Below are 24323 nucleotides of genomic sequence, written 5' to 3'. Positions count from 1 at the left end.
GTTGTAAAACATCACGTTGTTTAGAAGGAGGGCAACGACAAATTTAGTTATTGCACACGCGCACTTCACGGAGTAGGCGTTCTCAAACTGAAATATGCAGATATATGCTAGAACAGGCCAATAGGAACCCGTGCTTGGTTCTGCCCACTATGGCTCATTTGTTTCCATTGGAAACGGCAGGCTGTGGTCTATCTGGGTTTAGTTATAACAAATCTTTGACCACACAATACGTTATCATATCCGGTTAAATATGTATCTCTTTTGGCGGGAACTGTACAGTAGTCCACAGTTGGCTGTCTAGTAGGTACTGAATATCTTCAGTTTGGTTGAGCTAAAATCATTGCACTTTTTCGTCAAGTGAAAATGTCTCGTGTGCTGAACTGCATTGTGGCTGTTTGTCCTGATATGGGGATTGGAAATAACGGGAATCTACCTTGGCACCCGAAGAGACTCAAGTAAGTAACGTTAGCCTACATAGCCATTTAGCTAACGTCGTTAGCCTCGTTCATTTAGCTTTAACTGCTAGCTAAGCCATCTACAACAATAGCCTATATACACATCATATCTGTTTCAACTAGCTGGCAACGAATGGAAAGCTAACAACAGTGTTGAAATGGCAAATATTGGTCGATTGATGTGTGGTACAGAAATCTAGCAAGAAATCGGAAGAGTCAGCTGCAGATGATGCAATGAGTGACAACGTCCAGCAAGAATGTAGAAAAAAAACTGTGAAGTCAATTGTATAGGTTTAACTACAGAAATTATGAATTTAAGTTATATGCCATTGATGTTGTTAATTAATAAAGTCCAGGGTTTTGCACAAGACTTAAGTTATTAATTAACAACATCAATGGCATATAACTTAAATTCATAATTTCTGTAGTTAAACCCATACAATTGACTTCACAGTTTTTTTTCTACATTCTTGCTGGACTGTTGTTTTTCTCCCGTTGTCTCACAAACAATAATGACGTTGACTTCTTTTACAGTAATGAATTTAAGTATTTCCAGAAGATGACAATGACGTCTTCGGTGGAAGGTAACAGTCAGTTTCCAAACATTTCACATTTGACGACATGTTATTTATTTTAGCAGATGGTCTTGTCCAGAGTGACTTCCAGTTAGTGCATTCATCTTCAGATACCGTAGCTATGTGGGTGGGACTACCACATATCAAAGGTATAAAAAATTTATTTTTCGTCAATAAAGTAGCTTTATCGGTAGAGTCAGAGCTGGGTATGTGCGGTGAGTGCTGGTTCAGGTTATTACATATTATTATTTGTATTTTTTACCAATGCGGTGTAAATCACATGAGCTTAATCCAAACACGGATACAGACATTGGCTGATTCAGTTGTAAACACCGTGACAGTTGTCAACATTAAACTGTATTATTAATGGCCACTAGGTGACAGTATAGCACCATGTGCAAAGTATCATGAGAGGAAATATCGTCTCGCAAATATTATTTTAAAGGGACATTCCGCCACTTTTTAACCTCGTATTCATCATCTCCAGCACCAACCCGTTTCTATGATCGGTGGTTAAAAACATAAGAAGAAAGGTCCTTTAAAAAAAAATTGTCTCTGAAATCACGGTAGGAATAAAAGTCTTTAAAAAAAATGGTGATTTTCAAAACCAGCAACGATTTTCTAGCCCAAAGGAGAGTATTTTCAAGCTCCCCACGTCACCACGAATCTCAGTTTGAAAATCACTGTTTTTAAAATGTTATTGTTTTTGATGCTGTAATCGGTGTAACTTTTTAAAACGTTTATATTTATTGTCTACAAAACTTAACTGGTATTGTGCTCATCACAATGAAAATTAGGTTCAATAGTGGTGGAGTTGCTCCTTAGTAAAGAAATATGTAAAAACACTGTCATGATCCAAATGAATTTACCGGTACATACCCTCACTGCTTTTACATTACTGAGTCCAAAGTCAGGAGCATCTACCGTAGATAAACCTCATTTTATTGGTCACATACACATGGTTAGCAGATGTTAATGCAAGTGTAGCGAAATGCTTGTGCTTCTAATTCCGACCGTGCAGTAATATCTAACAAGTAATCTAACAATTTCACAACAACTACCTTATATACACACAAGTGTAAAGGAATGATTAAGAATATGTACATTTAAATATATGGATGAGCGATGGCTGAACGGCATAGGCAAGATACAGTAGATGGTATAGAGTACAGTATATACATATGAGATGAGTAATGTATGGTATGTAAACATTATATAAAGTGGCATTGTTTAGAGTGTCTAGTGATACATTTATTACATCCAATGTTTAATTATTAAAGTGGCTGGAGTTGAGTCAGTATGTTGGCAGCAGCCACTCAATGTTAGTGATGGCTGTTTAACAGTCTGATGGCCTTGAGATAGAAGCTGTTTTTCAGTCTCTCGGTCCCAGCTTTGATGCACCTGTACTGACCACGTCTTCTGGATGGTAAGCGGGGTGAACAGGCAGTGGCTCGGGTGGTTGTTGTCCTTGATGATCTTTTGGGCCTTCCTGTGACATCGGGTGGTGTCGGTGTCCTGGAGGGCAGGTATTTTTCCCCCGGTGATGCGTTGTGCAGACCTCACTACCCTCTGGAGACCCTTACGGTTGTGGGCGGAGCAGTTGCCGTACCACGCGGTGATACAGCCCGACAGGATGCTCTCGATTGTGCATCTGTAAAAGTTTGAGTGTTTTTGGTGACAAGCCGAATTTCTTCAGCCTCCTGAGGTTGAAGAGGCGCTGCTGCGCCTTCTTCACAACGCTGTCTGTGTGGGTGGACCAATTCAGTTTGTCCGTGATGTGTACGCCAAGGAACTTTCCACCTTCTCCACTACTGTCCTGTCGATGTGGCTAGGGGGGGTGCTCCCTCTGCTGTTTCCTGAAGTCCCTGATCATCTCCTTTAATTAGTTGACGTTGAGTGAGATGTTATTTTCCTGACGCCACACTCCGATGGACCTCCTCCCTCGTTGTTGGTAATCAAGCCTACCACTAGTGTCATCTGCAAACTTGATATAACATCTCACTCCTCCCTCATCACATGACCTGAGCACCTGTATCACATGTCCTGTCATCATCAAATGTCATTCTCCTGTCCTTTTCTTGATTTCTTTCCTCACTATATTCCAGTCCTGGAGGTGCCAAAACACTTCTGGTTTTTCTTTCTACCTGGTAGTTAATTGCTCCCACCAAGTTCCCCAGGTCTGAAACAGTCCTAGATTAGAATGAGAGGATGAAAACAAGAAGTATTTTGGCCCTTCAGTTCTGGAATCAAACAGTCCTGTGCTTGACTGTAGGTCTGGCCCAGCCCTGAGACATGGCCTCCATAGACACCATAGCAGGCCTCAGCCATGTCTCAGGGCTGTGTAGGACCCTGAGACATGGCCTCCATAGACATCATAGCAGGCCTCAGCCATGTCCCAGGGCTGTGTAGGACCCTGAGACATGGCCTCCATAGACACCATAGCAGGCCTCAGCCATGTCTCAGGGCTGTGTAGGACCCTGAGACATGGCCTCCATAGACATCATAGCAGGCCTCAGCCATGTCCCAGGGCTGTGTAGGACCCTGAGACATGGCCTCCATAGACACCATAGCAGGCCTCAGCCATGTCTCAGGGCTGTGTAGGACCCTGAGACATGGCCTCCATAGACATCATAGCAGGCCTCAGCCATGTCTCAGGGCTGTGTAGGACCCTGAGACATGGCCTCCATAGACACCATAGCAGGCCTCAGCCATGTCCCAGGGCTGTGTAGGACCCTGAGCTATTCTTGACCAGGGGAAACGCATGTCTGTCTGGGATTGGTTATATAAACAGAATGTTGTCATCATCTCTGTCTGGGATTGGTTAGGTAAACAGAATGTTGTCATCATCTCTGTCTGGGATTGGTTAGGTAAACAGAATGTTGTCATCTCTGTCTGGGATTTGTTAAATAAACAGAATGTTGTCATCTCTGTCTGGGATTGGTTAGGTTAACATAAAGTTGTCATCTCTGTCTGGGATTGGTTAGGTAAACATAAAGTTGTCATCTCTGTGATTGGTTAGATAAACAGAATGTTGTCATCTCTGTCTGGGATTGGTTAGGTAAACATAAAGTTGTCATCTCTGTGATTGGTTAGATAAACAGAATGTTGTCATCTCTGTCTGGGATTGGTTAGGTAAACATAAAGTTGTCATCTCTGTGATTGGTTAGGTAAACAGAATGTTGTCATCTCTGTCTGGGATTGGTAAAATAAACAGAATGTTGTCATCTCTGTCTGGGATTGGTTAAATAAACAAATGTTGACATCTCTGTCTGGGATTGGTAAAATAAACAGAATGTTGACATCTCTGTCTGGGATTGGTAAAATAAACAGAATGTTGTCATCTCTGTCTGTGATTGGTTAGGTAAACAGAATGCTGTCATCATGGGGCGGAAGACATGGTTCTCCATTCCAGAGCGGAACCGGCCACTCAAGAACAGGATCAACATCGTTCTCAGCAGAGAACTTAAGTAAGAGGCATGGAGGACATCTGTAATGACAGCCACTGACCAGCTACTCATTTCTATACAATGTTCATCATCCTGTGTTATCTATACCTGCAAGAGAAATGAGGATAATATAGGGAAGGTTCTCTTCCTCTGTGTCATAAGGGACAATGTAAGACTGAAGTCATTAAATACTATGAACCAAAACACATTGTTACTACCATGTTGTCCTAACTGTTGTCCTAACATTACTACCGTGTTGTCCTAACATTACTACCGTGTTGTCCTAACATTACTACCGTGTTGTCCTAACATTACTACCGTGTTGTCCTAACATTACTACCGTGTTGTCCTAACATTACTACTGTGTTGTCCTAACATTACTACTGTGTTGTCCTAACATTACTACCGTGTTGTCCTAACATTACTACCGTGTTGTCCTAACATTACTACCGTGTTGTCCTAACATTACTACCGTGTTGTCCTAACATTACTACCGTGTTGTCCTAACATTACTACCGCGTTGTCCTAACATTACTACCGTGTTGTCCTAACTGTTGTCCTAACATTACTACCGTATTGTCCTAGCATTACTACCGTGTTGTCCTAACATTACTACCGTGTTGTCCTAACATTGCTACCGTGTTGTCCTAACATTACTACCGTGTTGTCCTAACATTACTACCGTGTTGTCCTAACATTACTACCGTGTTGTCCTAACTGTTGTCCTAACATTACTACCGTGTTGTCCTAACATTACTACCGTGTTGTCCTAACTGTTGTCCTAACATTACTACCGTGTTGTCCTAACATTACTACCGTGTTGTCCTAACATTACTACCGTGTTGTCCTAACATTACTACCGTGTTGTCCTAACTGTTGTCCTAACATTACTACCGTGTTGTCCTAACTGTTGTCCTAACATTACTACCGTGTTGCCCTAACATTACTACCGTGTTGCCCTAACATTACTACCGTGTTGCCCTAACATTACTACCGTGTTGCCCTAACATTACTACCGTGTTGCCCTAACATTACTACCGTGTTGTCCTAACTGTTGTCCTAACATTACTACCGTGTTGTCCTAACATTACTACTGTGTTGTCCTAACATTACTACTGTGTTATGTGAATGTCAGAGAGCCTCCAGCCGGGGCTCACCAGCTGGCGTCAGACTTCTGCTCAGCACTCCGCCTGCTGGACACGGCTGAGATGGCAGAACGGGTCGACCAGGTCTGGGTGATCGGTGGCAGCTCTCTGTACGAGGTAAGAAATACGCAGGCCTTAGCCATTGGTCCTTCACGTGGAGGATTGGATAGGATCCATTTGGAATGGGTCAACAGTCTCTGAGACATGGCCAGATGGGAATTTGTGTAGAGGGACGTGGTCATAAAGACAGACTTGTAGAGAAATGGGTTTGTGGGTGTTTTTGAAACTGTTTACTAGAGTGGGAACTTCATTACTGCTCTAAACGTATTTTACCTCAGAAACACATCATTGACGACCTTGGTGCACTCTCCAAGGTCTCAACTGCATTCTCCGCTGTCAAAAACACTGAGAGACTTTTCAATTATGCTATTTGTCCGCTAATCTGAAAGAAATTGAAAGTAGAAAAGTTTCAATCTCCATACACACACAGAGCGTCCCTCATACCTTTCTTTCCCTCGGCAGTCGGTAGGTTGTCATGGAGACCTCATCGCTCAAGGATGCTTTTGACAATGCAGCACACACTCTCCACCTCATATCTCAATCTAAAGGGTTAACTCTTTAAAGGTTCAATTTGGGACTTTAAGACCTTGACTATTTTCCATTTAACCACAACCTTGTTATGAACACACACACAGACTGTCTGGGTCGATCTACAATGGGGCATATTAGTAGAAAATAACGTCTTGGGTCTATTTGTCAAGAGTTGGAGTGCTGATCTTAGATCAGGTCTCCCCCCTCCTTAATAATCTGATACATTATGTTCTAAAGTGTAAACTGATCTTAGATCAGGTGTTCCCCTCCTTAATAATCTGAATCATTATGTTCTAAAGGGCAAACTGATCTAAGATCAGTACTCCTACTCTGAAATGATTGACAAAATGTGGGTCTCGGTCTTAAAATCCCAAACATATACATTCAGTCTATATATTTGTTGTTTTATTTGTTGTCTGGTTCCCTAGGAGATGATGGAGAGTCAGGGGACCAGGAGGTTGTTTGTGACACGGATCCTGCAGCAGTTTAAGAGTGACACCTTCCTGCCTGAAATCAACCAAGACAAATACCGCCTATTGCCAGAGTGAGTATCGCTCATTCATGCATGTATACAGACATACAGGGCATTCAGAAAGTATTCAGACCCCTTCCCCTTTCCACATTTTGTTACGTTACAGCATTATTCTAAAATAGATTAAATTAAAAATCTTCATCAATCTACACACAATACCTCATAATGACAAAGCGAAAACAGGTCTTTAGGAATGTTTGCAAATGAATACAACATAAAAAAAAATTAAAAACATACCTTATTTACATAAATATTCCGACCCTTTGCTATGAAACTCTAAATTGAGCGTCCTGTTTCCATTGATCAATCTTTGAGATGTTTCTACAAGTTGATTGGAGTCCACCTGTGGTGAATTCAGTTGACTGGGACATGATTTGGAAAGGCACACCTGTCTATATAAGGTCCCACAGTTGACAGTGCATGTCAGAGCAAAAACCAAGCCATGAGGTCGAAGGAATTGTCCGTAGAGCTCCGAGACAGGATTGTGTCGAGGCACAGATCTGGGGAAGGGTACCAAAACATTTCTGCAGCATTGAAGGTCCCCAAGAACACAGTAGCCTCCATTCTTAATTTGAAGAAGTTTGGAACCACAAATTATCTTCCTAAAGCTGGCCGCCCAGCCAAACTGAGCAATCGGGGGAGAAGGGCGTTGGTCAGGGAGGTGACCAAGAACCCAATGGTCACTCTGATAGAGCTCTAGAGTCCTCTGTGGACATAGGATAACCTTCCAGAAGGACAACCATCTCTGCAGCACTCCACCAATCAGGCCTTTATGGTAGACGGAAGCTACTCCTCAGTAAAAAGCACATGACAGCCCACTTGGAATTTACCAAAAGGCCTCTGAAGGACTCTGACCATGAAAAACAAGATTCTCTGGCCAAAAAGATAATCAAGGACAACAACCACCCGAGCCACTACCTGTTCACCCCGCTATCATCCAGAAGGCGAGGTCAGTACAGCTGCATCAAAGCAGGGACCGAGAGACTGAAAAACAGCTTCTATCTCAAGGCCATCAGACTGTTAAACAGCCATCACTAACTCAGAGAGACTGTTAAACAGCTTCTATCTCAAGGCCATCAGACTGTTAAACAGCCATCACTAACACAGAGAGACTGTTAAACAGCTTCTATCTCAAGGCCATCAGACTGTTAAACAGCCATCACTAACTCAGAGAGACTGTTAAACAGCTTCTATCTCAAGGCCATCAGACTGTTAAACAGCCACCACTAACTCAGAGAGACTGTTAAACAGCCACCACTAACTCAGAGAGACTGTTAAACAGCTTCTATCTCAAGGCCATCAGACTGTTAAACAGCCATCACTAACTCAGAGAGACTGTTAAACAGCTTCTATCTCAAGGCCATCAGACTGTTAAACAGCCATCACTAACTCTTAAGTAAACTGACTTAATAAAGGTTTAAATAACAATGCCACTTTAATAATGTTTACATACCCTACATTACTCATCACATGTATATTCTGTATTCTATACCATCTACTGCATCTTGCCTATGCCGCACGACCATCGCTCATCCATATATTTACAGTGCCTTGAGAAAGTATTCGGCCCCCTTGAACTTTGCGACCTTTTGCCACATTTCAGGCTTCAAACATAAAGATATAAAACTGTATTTTTTTGTGAAGAATCAACAACAAGTGGGACACAATCATGAAGTGGAACGACATTTATTGGATATTTCAAACTTTTTTAACAAATCAAAAACTGAAAAATTGGGCGTGCAAAATTATTCAGCCCCCTTAAGTTCATACTTTGTAGCGCCACCTTTTGCTGCGATTACAGCTGTAAGTCGCTTGGGGTATGTCTCTATCAGTTTTGCACATCGAGAGACTGAAAATCTTTCCCATTCCTCCTTGCAAAACAGCTCGAGCTCAGTGAGGTTGGATGGAGAGCATTTGTGAACAGCAGTTTTCAGTTCTTTCCACAGATTCTCGATTGGATTCAGGTCTGGACTTTGACTTGGCCATTCTGACACCTGGATATGTTTATTTTTGAACCATTCCATTGTAGATTTTGCTTTATGTTTTGGATCATTGTCTTGTTGGAAGACAAATCTCCGTCCCAGTCTCAGGTCTTTTGCAGACTCCATCAGGTTTTCTTCCAGAATGGTCCTGTATTTGGCTCCATCCATCTTCCCATCAATTTTAACCATCTTCCCTGTCCCTGCTGAAGAAAAGCAGGCCCAAACCATGATGCTGCCACTACCATGTTTGACAGTGGGGATGGTGTGTTCAGGGTGATGAGCTGTGTTGCTTTTACGCCAAACATAACGTTTTGCATTGTTGCCAAAAAGTTCAATTTTGGTTTCATCTGACCAGAGCACCTTCTTCCACATGTTTGGTGTGTCTCCCAGGTGGCTTGTGGCAAACTTTAAACAACACTTTTTATGGATATCTTTAAGAAATGGCTTTCTTCTTGCCACTCTTCCATAAAGGCCAGATTTGTGCAATATACGACTGATTGTTGTCCTATGGACAGAGTCTCCCACCTCAGCTGTAGATCTCTGCAGTTCATCCAGAGTGATCATGGGCCTCTTGGCTGCATCTCTGATCAGTCTTCTCCTTGTATGAGCTGAATGTTTAGAGGGACGGCCAGGTCGTGGTAGATTTGCAGTGGTCTGATACTCCTTCCATTTCAATATTATCGCTTGCACAGTGCTCCTTGGGATGTTTAAAGCTTGGGAAATCTTTTTGTATCCAAATCCGGCTTTAAACTTCTTCACAACAGTATCTCGGACCTGCCTGGTGTGTTCCTTGTTCTTCATGATGCTCTCTGCGCTTTTAACAGACCTCTGAGACTATCACAGTGCAGGTGCATTTATACGGAGACTTGATTACAGACAGGTGGATTGTATTTATCATCATTAGTCATTTAGGTCAACATTGGATCATTCAGAGATCCTCACTGAACTTCTGGAGAGAGTTTGCTGCACTGAAAGTAAAGGGGCTGAATAATTTTGCACGCCCAATTTTTCAGTTTTTGATTTGTTAAAAAAGTTTGAAATATCCAATAAATGTCCTTCCACTTCATGATTGTGTCCCACTTGTTGTTGATTCTTCACAAAGAAATACAGTTTTATATCTTTATGTTTGAAGCCTGAAATGTGGCAAAAGGTTGCAAAGTTCAAGGGGGCTGTCACGCCTTGGTCTTAGTATTTTGTGTTTTCTTAAATTATTTGTTCAGGCCAGGGTGTGACATGGATTTTTGTGTTGTCGTATTGGGGGTTTTTGTAGGCATTGGGATTGTGGTTGATTAGGGGTGTGTCGAGTGTAGGCTTGGCTGCCTGAGGCGGTTCTCGATCAGAGTCAGGTGCTTCTCGTTGCCTCTGATTGGGAACCGTATTTAGGTAGCCTGAGTTCGCTTTGTATTTGGTGGGTGATTGTTCCTGTCTCTGTGTAGTGTTCACCAGATAGGCTGTATTAGGTTGGTGGGTGATTGTTCCTGTCTCTGTGTAGTTTCACCAGATAGGCTGTAATTAGGTTTCACGTTCCGTTTGTTGTTTTTTGTATTTATAAGTTAGTTCATGTATCGTTCCGTCATTTGTTTCATTAAAGATCATGATTAACCACCACGCTGCATTTCGGTCCTCTCTTTCAACAAACGAAGAACGCCGTTACAGAATCACCCACCACACACGGACCGAGCAGCGTGGTAACAGGCAGCGACAGCAGGAGCAGCGAAAGGAGGACGTTATGGACAGCAATGGCATGGATTATACGACGTGGGAAGAAATCGACAGGTGGGCGGCCGACCCAGAGAGAGTGCAGGAGCCCGCATGGGATTCGCTAGAGCAGTGCGAAGAAGGCTATAGGCGAATGGAGTTGGAGAAAAGAAAGACACGGCGGCGCAGAGCAAAGCCCGAAAAGCAGCCCCAAAAATGTATTGGGGGGGGACTCAGAGGGAGAGTGGCTGAGTCGGGTGTCAGACCTGAGCCAACTCTCCCTGCTAATCGTGAAGAGCAGTTGCAGTGGGAGAGGCTGCATCACTTGGAGAATTGGACATGGGAGGAGGAACTGGACGGAAAAGGACCCTGGGCTCAGCCTGGAGAATATCGCCGTCCCAAGGAAGAACTAGAGGCGGCTAAAGCAGAGAGGCGCTGGTATGAAGAGGCAGCACGGCGACGCGGATGGAAGCCTGAGAGTCGGCCCCAAAAATTTATTGGGGGGGGGCTTACAGGGAGTATGGCTATGCCAGGTAGGAGACCTGCGCAAACTCCCTGTGCTTACCGGGGGGCTAAAGAGACCGGGCAGACACCGTGTTATGCTAGTCAGCGCACGGTGTCTCCAGTGCGGGTGCATAGCCCGGTACGGTTCATACCAGCCCTTCGTATTGGCCGGGCTAGAGTGGGCATCGAGCCAGGTAAGCTTGGGCAGGCTCGGTGCTCAAGAGCTCCAGTGCGCCTGCACGGTCCGGTCTATCCAGAGCCACCTCCACACACCAGTCCTCCGGTAGCAGCTCCCCGCACCAGGCTTCCTGTGCGTGTCCTCGCTCCAGTATCACCAGTGCCCGCACCACGCATCAGGCCTACAGTGCGCCTCGCCTCTCCTGCTCTGTCGGAGTCTCCCGCCTGTTCAGCACAGCCAGAGCCTTCCTTCCCTCCTGCGCTGTCGGAGTCTCCCGCCTGTTCAGCGCAGCCAGCGTTTTCCTCCTCTCCTGTGCTGTCGGAGTCTCCCGCCTGTTCAGCGCTATCAGAGCCTTCTTTCTCTACAGCGCTGCCGGAGCCTCCTGCCTGTTTGAAGCAGCCTGAGCTGCCAGTCTGCAGGGTGCTGTCAGTCTGCATGGAGCAGTCAGAGCTGTCAGTCTGCATGAAGCAGCCAGAGCTGTCAGTCTGCAAAGAGCTGTCAGTCTGCAGGGAGCTGTCAGTCTGCAAGGTGCTGTCAGCCTGCATGGAGCAGTCAGAGCTGTCAGTCTGCATGAAGCAGCCAGAGCTGTCAGTCTGCAAAGAGCTGCCAGTCTGCAAGGAGCTGCCAGTCTGCAGGGTGCTGTCAGCCTGCATGGAGCAGTCAGAGCTGTCAGTCTGCATGAAGCAGCCAGTCTGCAAGGAGCTGCCAGTCTGCAAGGAGCTGCCAGTCTGCAAGGAGCTGTCAGCCTGCATGGAGCAGTCAGAGCTGTCAGCCTGCAAGGAGCTGCCAGTCTGCAAGGAGCTGCCAGTCTGCAGGGAGCTGTCAGTCTGCAAGGAGCGGTCAGTCTGCAAGGAGCTGTCAGTCTGCAAGGAGCTGCCAGTCTGCAAGGTGCTGTCAGCCTGCATGGAGCAGTCAGAGCTGTCAGTCTGCAAAGAGCTGCCAGTCTGCAAGGAGCTGTCAGCCTGCATGGAGCAGTCAGAGCTGTCAGTCTGCATAGAGCAGCTAGATCCGCCAGTCAACCAGAATCTTCCAGATCTGCTAGTCAACCAGAATCTTCCAGATCTGCTAGTCAACCTGAATCTTCCAGATCCGCCAGTCAGCCATGATCTTCTAGATCTGCCAGTCAACCAGATTCTTCCAGATCAGCCTGTCAACCAGATTCTTCCAGATCAGCCTGTCAACCAGAATCTTCCAGATCTGCTAGTCAACCTGAATCTTCCAGATCCGCCAGCCAGCCAGGATCTACCGGAGCCTACTACCTACCTGAGCTTCATCTCAGTACTGGGCTTCCTCTCAGTACTGGGCTTCCTCTCAGTACTGGGCTTCCCCTCAGTTCCGGGCTGCCCCTCAGTCCCGGGCTGCCCCTCAGTCCCGAGCTGCCCCTCAGTCCCGGGCTGCCCCTCAGTCCCGAGCTGCCCCTCAGTCCCGAGCTGCCCCTCAGTCCCGAGCTGTCCTTCAGTTCCGAGATGCCCCTCAGTCACGAGCTGCTCCTCAGTTCTGTGGGGTTCTGGGTGAGGACTATTAGGCCATGGTCGGCGGCGAGGGTGGATTATCCCAGGACGCGAAGGGGAGGAACTATGACATTTATGGAGTGGGGTCCACGTCCCGAGCCGGAGCCGCCACCATGGACAGACGCCCACCCGGACCCTCCCTATGGTTTTGAGGTGCGTCCGGGAGTCCGCACCTTGGGGGGGGGGGGGGGGGGTTCTGTCACGCCTTGGTCTTAGTATTTTGTGTTTTCTTTAATTATTTGTTCAGGCCAGGGTGTGACATGGGTTTTTGTGTTGTCGTATTGGGGTTTTTTGTAGGCATTGGGATTGTGGTTGATTAGGGGTGTGTCGAGTGTAGGCTTGGCTGCCTGAGGCGGTTCTCGATCAGAGTCAGGTGCTTCTCGTTGCCTCTGATTGGGAACCGTATTTAGGTAGACTGAGTTTGCTTTGTATTTGGTGGGTGATTGTTCCTGTCTCTGTGTAGTTTCACCAGATAGGCTGTATTAGGTTGGTGGGTGATTGTTCCTGTCTCTGTGTAGTTTCACCAGATAGGCTGTATTAGGTTGGTGGGTGATTGTTCCTGTCTCTGTGTAGTTTCACCAGATAGGCTGTAATTAGGTTGGTGGGTGATTGTTCCTGTCTCTGTGTAGTTTCACCAGATAGGCTGTAATTAGGTTGGTGGGTGATTGTTCCTGTCTCTGTGTAGTTTCACCAGATAGGCTGTAATTAGGTTTCACGTTCCGTTTGTTGTTTTTTGTATTTATAAGTTAGTTCATGTATCGTTCCGTCATTTGTTTCATTAAAGATCATGATTAACCACCACGCTGCATTTCGGTCCTCTCTTTCAACAAACAAAGAACGCCGTTACAGGGGCCGAATACAGTGCCTTGCGAAAGTATATGTACATACTCTTATTCATTCCTTCACACTTGTGTGTGTATATACGGTAGTTGTTGTGAATTTGTCAGATTACTTGTTTAGATATTAATGGCACTGTCGGAACTAGAAGCACAAGCATTTCGCTACACTCGCATTAACCTCTGCTAACCGTGTGTATGTGACCAATAACATTAGATTTGATTTACTGTAACAGAGAGGGACATATTGGCCATTCAGATGGGGAATGACACTGGTCCGTAGCTCTTGGTTCTTTGTTCCCAGACCATTTGGGGAATGACACTGGTCCTTAGCTCTTGGTTCTTTGTTCCCAGACCATTTGGGGAATGACACTGGTCCGTAGCTCTTGGTTCTTTGTTCCCAGACCATTTGCCATGCAGCTCCAGGTGTCAGAGAGCACATCAATTAGTGTCGAGTCCACAAAACCTTAAGTAAAAACACAGTTAAAAAGGTCTTTTAAGATCTTTCGTTAAAAGGTTCTGAGGTTTTTATAACAGACGAAACAACTTAAACCATGGGGATCAGATTAAACCATGGGGATCAGATTAAACCATGGGGATCAGATTAAACCATGGGGGTCAGATTAAACCATGGAGGTCAGATTAAACCATGGAGGTCAGATTAAACCATGGGGGTCAGATTAAACCATGGGGGTCAGATTAAACCATGGGGGTCAGATTAAACCATGGAGGTCAGATTAAACCATGGGGGTCAGATTAAACCATGGGGGTCAGATTAAACAATGGGGAGATCAGATTAAACCATGGGGGTCAGATTAAACCATGGGGGTCAGATTAAACCATATCTCAACTCAATGATAAATGTTTTTGTCTTCGTGGGGTCAACTCTCTTCTCGTGAATGTTATCTAAGACAAATTTAACGGAGACAAACCCACAAGATAGTGTCATTATGGTGTAAAGTACCATATTGACCAAGTTTACGATGGCCCTAAAGAATTGAAAATGGCCAGCCTGGTTTCAGTGAATAGCCAAATTCATGGTCCTTGTTGTTGTGTGGTTGAGTGGAGCATTGAGGATAGATTTGAGTGCTTGTGTCTCTCTCGGTCTCCTCAGGTTCCCAGGAGTCCCACAAGACCTACAGGAGGAGGCTGGGCTACAGTACAGATTTGAAGTCTACGAAAGCATCGACCAATGAGCTATAAACACACCCAGGAAAACATCCTGTGTTGTCATGTAAATACTTTCTCGCTGCTCACTGTTGTCACTCAAATGTAATTAATAAAACGAGCTTAATTCCATTACAATTGTGATATTTTCATCGAAAGGAAACCTGGTTGTTTTGTGTTTTCTCCTATTCCTTTCTGTTTTGGTTATATTTTTATGTCCTTGGATATTTTTTCTCACAGAAATAGACTTTACAAATATTGAAACATTTGATACAGATTTCTCTCACAAACACGTAAAAACAGTGGTTTCTAAGGTAGATTGTTCCACTCTTGACTGCGTCAATGGGCCCTGGTCAAAGGAAGTGTGCACTACGTAGGGAATAGAGTGCTGTTTGGGATGCAGGTTGAGACATGACTGCTCATTCCAAATGAGACATGACATGAATATGCAGAAGGTTTTCACTAGAAAGCTAATTAACTCACCAGGTGTCTGGAGTGGCCCATCACAGCAGAGGAGTACACCTTTCCATCACACACACACACACACACACTGTGGCTTTAATCATGTTAACCCTGCTCAATTAGGCCCCACTGCCCTGGCTGTAACGCTCCAGAACACACAATAGGACACAGAACACACACTCCACACAGAATTCATACACAGAACACACACACACACCTTGATTGGCACTTAAAGGAGAGTCATTATACAGAGATCAGAGCCATGTGCCCCTCAGCCTGCGGTGCACTGCCATGCACATGAGAGTCTGGAAAATGTTGAAGAGAACCGATATTAGCATTTCTGCTGAGAGACACTCACTCGTATTATCACACAAACACACGGTGAGTGAACACCTGTTTCTGGAGGAGACAAAAGCTGACTTGAAGGCGGATCGAAATCTGTAAATAATGAGATGAATTTACACAACTGAATCCCTTTTTTGTGTGCTAGCCTTTTTTGATAAATGTGATATTTTAACACACACACTTGAGACTAATCTGACCTAGGTCCACCTCTTTCTTTGACCCTGAGTAAACTACTTCTGTATGACTCTTGGTGAGTAGTTAGTCCTGGTCCGTGAAGGACGTGCTATCAACAGTCATATTTCTGTCTTCACAGGCTGAGCACAGTGCTGACCGGGTGTTGAGTTGCTCAAAAGGCCATCTTTATTTCCTCAGCCTTGAGTGACCAGGACCTGACGCTGTCTGACTGTCGAGTCGTCACACAGATCGATGGAGACTTGGACAGTTAACACCTGGAGTATTCAAAAGTTATGGCATAATGCCAGGGGGACATACACACTGTCTCTCTCTCTAATACACACATACACACTCTGTCTCTCTCTAATACACACATACACACTGTCTCTCTAATACACACATACACACTCTGTCTCTCTCTCTCTAATACACACATACACACTCTGTCTCTCCGTCTCTCTCTCTAATACACACATACACACTGTCTCTCTCTCTCTAATACACACATACACACTCTGTCTCTCCGTCTCTTTCTCTAATACACACATACACACTGTCTCTCTCTAATACACACATACACACTCTGTCTCTCTGTCTCTCTCTCTAATACACACATACACACTGTCTCTCTCTCTCTAATACACACATACACAGTCTCTCTCTCTCTAATACACACATACACACTGTCTCTCTAATACACACATACATACTCTCTCTCTCTAATACACACATACACACTGTCTCTCTCTCTAATACACATATATACACTCTGTCTCTCCGTCTCTCTCTCTAATAAACACATACACACTCTGTCTCTCTCTCTCTAATACACACATACACACTGTCTCTCTCTCTCTAATACACACATACACACTCTGTCTCTCTCTAATACACACATACACACTCTGTCTCTCTCTCTCTAATACACACATACACACTGTCTCTCCGTCTCTTTCTCTAATACACACATACACACTGTCTCTCTCTCTCTAATACACACATACACACTCTGTCTCTCTCTAATACACACATACACACTCTGTCTCTCTCTCTCTAATACACACATACACACTGTCTCTCCGTCTCTTTCTCTAATACACACATACACACTGTCTCTCTCTCTCTAATACACACATACACACTCTGTCTCTCTCTAATACACACATACACACTCTGTCTCTCTCTCTCTAATACACACATACACACTGTCTCTCCGTCTCTTTCTCTAATACACACATACACACTGTCTCTCTCTAATACACACATACACACTGTCTCTCTCTCTAATACACACATACACACTGTCTCTCTAATACGCATATATACACTCTGTCTCTCCATCTCTCTCTCTAATAAACACATACACACTCTGTCTCTCTCTCTCTCTAATACACACATACACACTCTGTCTCTCCGTCTCTCTCTCTAATACACACATACACACTCTGTCTCTCTCTCTAATACACACATACACACTCTGTCTCTCTCTCTCTAATACACATACACACTCTCTCTCTCTCTAATACACACATACACACTCTGTCTCTCTCTCTAATACACACATACACACTCTGTCTCTCTCTCTAATACACACATATATACAGAGTGTGAGTTTTCAATACAACAAAGAGACAAGGGGAGTGTTGACCTGTGCACAACCTAAACCTCAGACCCATGTTTTGTACCATCAGAGAGGTCCTCATTGGCTGTCCTGTGTTCTTCACTGAGAGACCAGCAGTCCTCACTATTAACACTCCTGCTCCTCCTCTTCAGTCTCCTCACTATTAACACTCCTGCTCCTCCTCTTCAGTTTCCTCACTATTAACACTCCTGCTCCTCCTCTTCAGTCTCCTCACTATTAACACTCCTGCTCCTCCTCTTCAGTCTCCTCACTATTAACACTCCTGCTCCTCCTCTCCAGTCTCCTCACTATTAACACTCCTGCTCCTCCTCTCCAGTCTCCTCACTATTAACACTCCTGCTCCTCCTCTCCAGTCTCCTCACTATTAACACTCCTGCTCCTCCTCTTCAGTCTCCTCACTATTAATGTTCCTCCTGCTGTCAACATTCTCCTCTTCAGTCTCCTCACTATTAATGCTCCTCCTGCTGTCAACATTCTCCTCTTCAGTCTCCTCACTATTAACACTCCTGCTGTCAACATTCTCCTCTTCAGTCTCCTCACTATTAATGTTCCTCCTGCTGTCAACATTCTCCTCTTCAGTCTCCTCACTATTAATGCTCCTCCTACTGTCAACATTCTCCTCTTCAGTCTCCTCACTATTAATGTTCCTCCTGCTGTCAACATTCTCCTCTTCAGTCTCCTCACTATTAATGTTCCTCCTGCTGTCAACATTCTCCTCTTCAGTCTCCTCACTATTAATGCTCCTCCTGCTGTCAACATTCTCCTCTTCAGTCTCCTCACTATTAACACTCCTGCTGTCAACATTCTCCTCTTCAGTCTCCTCACTATTAATGTTCCTCCTGCTGTCAACATTCTCCTCTTCAGTCTCCTCACTATTAATGTTCCTCCTGCTGTCAACATTCTCCTCTTCAGTCTCCTCACTATTAATGTTCCTCCTGCTGTCAACATTCTCCTCTTCAGTCTCCTCACTATTAATGCTCCTCCTGCTGTCAACATTCTCCTCTTCAGTCTCCTCACTATTAACACTCCTGCTGTCAACATTCTCCTCTTCAGTCTCCTCACTATTAATGTTCCTCCTGCTGTCAACATTCTCCTCTTCAGTCTCCTCACTATTAATGCTCCTCCTACTGTCAACATTCTCCTCTTCAGTCTCCTCACTATTAATGTTCCTCCTGCTGTCAACATTCTCCTCTTCAGTCTCCTCACTATTAATGCTCCTCCTACTGTCAACATTCTCCTCTCCAATCTCCTCGCTGTATTCTCTCCATCCCTGTCACACTCATTCTCTCCTCCCTCTCTGTTGCTCTGTCTCCTCCCTCTGTTGCTCTTTCTGTCTCTCCACCCTCTCTCTCTCCCTCTCGCTTTTTCTCCTCCCTCTGTTGCTCTCTCCTCCCTCTGTCTCTGTCTATCTGTCCTCCCTCTGTCACTCTCCTCCCTCCCTCTGTCTCTCTCTCTGTCGCTCTCCTCCCTCTCTCTGTCTCTCTCCTCTGTCTCTCTCTCCTCCCTCCCTCCCTCTCTCTCTGTCTCTCTCTTTAAAGTGGCAGGGTTATCTTTCTCTTCCCCAGCTAGCCATCAGAATGGTCACACCTGCTCTCCGCCTCTCCCTTTTCACTCTATTCCTCCTCCTTTCTCTCACTCATAGATCACACTTCTATCTATCACTCTCCTTGTCTCTTTGTTCCTCTGTAGTTTTGTTCCTCGGTGGGCATCTTTTGGTGCATTGTCAACTGTTCAAGCAGGATGTATAACAACAGCGAAGAGAATCCCAGGTGATTTGAGGGGTATAGCAAGAGAATCAAATGTAATTTTATGGATACAGGGCCATACAACTAATGGTGAGTCCCTTCATTGAAACAACTTATGTGATGCTGTGAATACATGTGATGCTGTGAATACATGTGATGCTGTGAATACATGTATATGCTGTGAATACATGTATATGCTGTGAATACATGTGATGAGGCTGTGAATACATGTGATGCTGTGAATACATGTGATGCTGTGTGAATACATGTATATGCTGTGAACACATGTGATGCTGTGAATACATGTATATGCTGTGAATACATGTGATGAGGCTGTGAATACATGTGAGTATTCAAAACAAACAGAATTATACCGAAGAGGGTTATGGCCAATTCCATTCCAGTCTTTTGAAGGAGGGGGAATTGAATTGTGGGGTAGAAAAAACATTCAAATGATTTAATAGTAGATGCATTGAGGCATATTAAAGAACCAATGTTGCCTATTTGTTAATTTGAGACACACACACAGTAACACAGTAACACAGTAACACACAGTAACACACAGCAGCACAGTAACACACATTAACACAGTAACGCACAGTAACACATTAACACACAGTAATTAACACACAGTAACACATTAACACACAGTAACACAGTAACACACATTAACACATTAACACAGTAACACACATTGACACATTAACACAGTAATACACAGTAACATAGTAACACATTAACACAGTAAAACATTCACACAGTAATACACATTAACACAGTAACACATTAACACAGTAACACATTAACACAGTAATACACAGTAACACAGTAATACACAGTAACACATTAACACACATTAACACAGTAACACACATTAACACAGTAATACACATTAACACATTAACACAGTAATACACATTAACACAGTAATACAGTAACACATTAACACAGTAACACATTAACACAGTAATACACATTAACACAGTAATACACAGTAACACAGTAATACACATTAACACAGTAACACATTAACACAGTAATACACATTAACACAGTAATACACAGTAACACAGTAACACATTAACACAGTAATACACAGTAACACATTAACACACAGTAACACATTAACACAGTAATACACAGTAACACATTAACACACAGTAACACATTAACACACAGTAACACAGTAACACACATTAACACAGTAATACAGTAATACAGTAATACACATTAACACACAGTAATACACATTAACACAGTACTACAGTAATACACATTAACACACAGTAACAAATTAACACACAGTAATACACATTAATACACAGTAACACAGTAATACACATTAACACAGTAATACACATAAACACATTAACACACAGTAATACACATTAACACAGTAATACACATTAACACACAGTAACACACATTAACACACAGTAACACATTAACACACAGTAACACATTAACACACAGTAACACACATTAACACAGTAACACATTAACACACAGTAACACACAGTAATACACATTAACACAGTAAAACACAGTAACACACATTCACACAGTAATACACATTAACACAGTAAAACACAGTAACACATTAACACAGTAATACACATTAACACAGTAACACACAGTAATACAGTAATACACATTAACACAGTAACACATTAACACAGTAATACACATTAACACAGTAACACACAGTAACACATTAACACAGTAACACATTAACACACAGTAACACATTAACACACATTAACACAGTAACACATTAACACACAGTAACACATTAACACACAGTAATACACAGTAACACGCAGTAACACAGTAATACACATTAACACAGTAACACACATTAACACACATTAACACAGTAACTTTAACCAACAAACTATAACAGTTAATTCAAATATTTCAATGATGTATAACGTATCTCTAAATGTTCAATTGATGGTTAATCACCTAATTAAAAAGCCTTTACAAAAGTAATCTGACTCAGAGTATAGTAACCTACAACATCATCTCAACCCTGCTCCATCTAGAAAGGAGACCCCCCTCCCAGGGTTCAGTTGACTCAGAGTATAGTAACCTACAACATCATCTCAACCCTGCTCCATCTAGAAAGGAGACCCCCCTCCCAGGGTTCAGTTGACTCAGAGTATAGTAATCTACAACATCATCTCAACCCTGCTCCATCTAGAAAGGAGACCCCCCTCCCAGGGTTCAGTTGACTCAGAGTATAGTAACCTACAACATCATCTCAACCCTGCTCCATCTAGAAAGGAGACCCCCCCCCCCCTCCCAGGGTTCAGTTGACTCAGAGTATAGTAACCTACAACATCATCTCAACCCTGCTCCATCTAGAAAGGAGACCCCCCTCCCAGGGTTCAGTTGACTCAGAGTATAGTAACCTACAACATCATCTCAACCCTGCTCCATCTAGAAAGGAGACCCCCCTCCCAGGGTTCAGTTGACTCAGAGTATAGTAACCTACAACATCATCTCAACCCTGCTCCATCTAGAAAGGAGACCCCCCCCCCCTCCCAGGGTTCAGTTGACTCAGAGTATAGTAACCTACAACATCATCTCAACCCTGCTCCATCTAGAAAGGAGACCCCCCTCCCAGGGTTCAGTTGACTCAGAGTATAGTAACCTACAACGTCATCTCAACCCTGCTCCATCTAGAAAGGAGACCCCCCTGTCATGGTTCAGTTGACTCAGAGTATAGTAACCTACAACATCATCTCAACCCTGCTCCATCTAGAAAGGAGACCCCCCTCCCAGGGTTCAGTTGACTCAGAGTATAGTAACCTACAACATCATCTCAACCCTGCTCCATCTAGAAAGGAGACCCCCCTCCCAGGGTTCAGTTGACTCAGAGTATAGTAACCTACAACATCATCTCAACCCTGCTCCATCTAGAAAGGAGACCCCCCTCCCAGGGTTCAGTTGACTCAGAGTATAGTAACCTACAACATCATCTCAACCCTGCTCCATCTAGAAAGGAGACCCCCCCCCTCCCAGGGTTCAGTTGACTCAGAGTATAGTAACCTACAACATCATCTCAACCCTGCTCCATCTAGAAAGGAGACCCCCCTCCCAGGGTTCAGTTGACTCAGAGTATAGTAACCTACAACATCATCTCAACCCTGCTCCATCTAGAAAGGAGACCCCCCCCCTCCCAGGGTTCAGTTGACTCAGAGTATAGTAACCTACAACATCATCTCAACCCAGCTCCATCTAGAAAGGAGACCCCCCCCCCAGGGTTCAGTTGACTCAGAGTATAGTAACCTACAACATCATCTCAACCCTGCTCCATCTAGAAAGGAGACCCCCCCCCTCCCAGGGTTCAGTTGACTCAGAGTATAGTAACCTACAACATCATCTCAACCCTGCTCCATCTAGAAAGGAGACCCCCCCCCCCTCCCAGGGTTCAGTTGACTCAGAGTATAGTAACCTACAACATCATCTCAACCCTGCTCCATCTAGAAAGGAGACCCCCCTCCCAGGGTTCAGTTGACTCAGAGTATAGTAACCTACAACATCATCTCAACCCTGCTCCATCTAGAAAGGAGACCCCCTCCTCCCAGGGTTCAGTTGACTCAGAGTATAGTAACCTACAACATCATCTCAACCCTGCTCCATCTAGAAAGGAGACCCCCCCCCCCTCCCAGGGTTCAGTTGACTCAGAGTATAGTAACCTACAACATCATCTCAACCCTGCTCCATCTAGAAAGGAGACCCCCCTCCCAGGGTTCAGTTGACTCAGAGTATAGTAACCTACAACATCATCTCAACCCTGCTCCATCTAGAAAGGAGACCCCCCTCCCAGGGTTCAGTTGACTCAGAGTATAGTAACCTACAACATCATCTCAACCCTGCTCCATCTAGAAAGGAGACCCCCCTCCTCCCAGGGTTCAGTTGACTCAGAGTATAGTAACCTACAACATCATCTCAACCCTGCTCCATCTAGAAAGGAGACCCCCCTCCCAGGGTTCAGTTGACTCAGAGTATAGTAACCTACAACATCATCTCAACCCTGCTCCATCTAGAAAGGAGACCCCCCTCCCAGGGTTCAGTTGACTCAGAGTATAGTAACCTACAACATCATCTCAACCCTGCTCCATCTAGAAAGGAGACCCCCCTCCCAGGGTTCAGTTGACTCAGAGTATAGTAACCTACAACATCATCTCAACCCTGCTCCATCTAGAAAGGAGACCCCCCTCCCAGGGTTCAGTTGACTCAGAGTATAGTAACCTACAACATCATCTCAACCCTGCTCCATCTAGAAAGGAGACCCCCCTGTCATGGTTCAGTTGACTCAGAGTATAGTAACCTACAACATCATCTCAACCCTGCTCCATCTAGAAAGGAGACCCCCTCCTCCCAGGGTTCAGTTGACTCATGCAGAGTGCTTTTAAAAAAATGTAATATTTGTATTGTCTATACATACAGTAAGAACCAGACACATTTGTCTGACTGTGACACCGTTGCCCTGCTGTAATGACGCAGAAACGCACGTGTGTGTGGGGGGGGGGGGGGGGGGGGGGCTGAGTAGAATGAGGTCAGCCTGCCTTACACTCTGAAAACTGCACGTTGAAATATCACATCCAGTCGGGTATGATAAGTGGTGGATTTGACCTCGCATCTCAGATACACATAACACACAGCACAGACATGCTCAGACACACACACACACACACACACACAACATAGATATACTCAAGATACACACACACACACACACAACATAGACACACACAGCACAGACATGCTCAGACACACACACACAACACAGATATACTCAAGACACACACACACACAACATAGACACACACCACACAGACATGCTCAGACACACAAAACATAGATATACTCAGACACACACACACACACACACACAAAACATAGATATACTCAGACTCACACAGCACAGACATGCTCAGACTTTCCATCTCCTTGACTGATTCTAAATATATATATAATATATCCTGATATCAACAGCAAACATTGGGGGAAAAAAGCTTATCTACATTTTCAAGGAAATGAATTATATTGTACTTTAAAGGACCTTGCATTGCTCAGAAACTTGATGTCATTTTGATAGAGAATATTTTTCAAAATATAACATGACACATCTGATTTTATAACATTTTCTCTACGAGATTTGTTAACTTTTCTTATAAATTCTAATCCCTAATGGATGATTTAGGTCAGATCATTCGAATCAATTTCCAAAATGAAAATGTTTTCAGCACCATGTCGTCAAAGGTTCTGTTTCTCTGTCAAACGGAACAACAAAACCTCACAGGCTCGTCACAGTCTTTCTGAC

General features: G+C 44.2%; 1 protein-coding gene across 3 annotated transcripts; it reads left to right on the top strand.

Annotated features, from left to right (window-relative positions):
* Positions 1-188: 188 nt before the first annotated feature.
* dhfr (dihydrofolate reductase) lies at positions 189-14752 on the top strand. 3 transcript variants are annotated; one of them, XM_020470574.2, is made up of 6 exons: positions 189-455; positions 990-1039; positions 4392-4497; positions 5612-5738; positions 6641-6756; positions 14568-14752. In XM_020470574.2, exons 1-6 carry the CDS (start codon positions 364-366, stop codon positions 14647-14649), a joined length of 573 nt encoding a protein of 190 aa, XP_020326163.1. In that variant the 5' UTR covers positions 189-363; the 3' UTR covers positions 14650-14752. The 3 variants fall into 3 exon arrangements, with proteins under 3 accessions (XP_020326163.1, XP_031685498.1, XP_020326164.1); XM_031829638.1 differs by lacking the exon at positions 990-1039 and having other exon boundaries at positions 237-455; positions 14568-14666; XM_020470575.2 differs by lacking the exons at positions 189-455; positions 990-1039 and adding an exon at positions 1134-1179 and having other exon boundaries at positions 14568-14666.
* The last annotated feature ends 9571 nt before the right edge of the window (positions 14753-24323 follow it).

This window comes from Oncorhynchus kisutch, linkage group LG8 (genome assembly GCF_002021735.2).
Source record: "Oncorhynchus kisutch isolate 150728-3 linkage group LG8, Okis_V2, whole genome shotgun sequence".
Lineage (NCBI taxonomy): Eukaryota > Metazoa > Chordata > Actinopteri > Salmoniformes > Salmonidae > Oncorhynchus > Oncorhynchus kisutch.
Note: the sequence above shows the minus strand (reverse complement) of the source record. Positions and strands in the feature narration are given on the sequence as shown.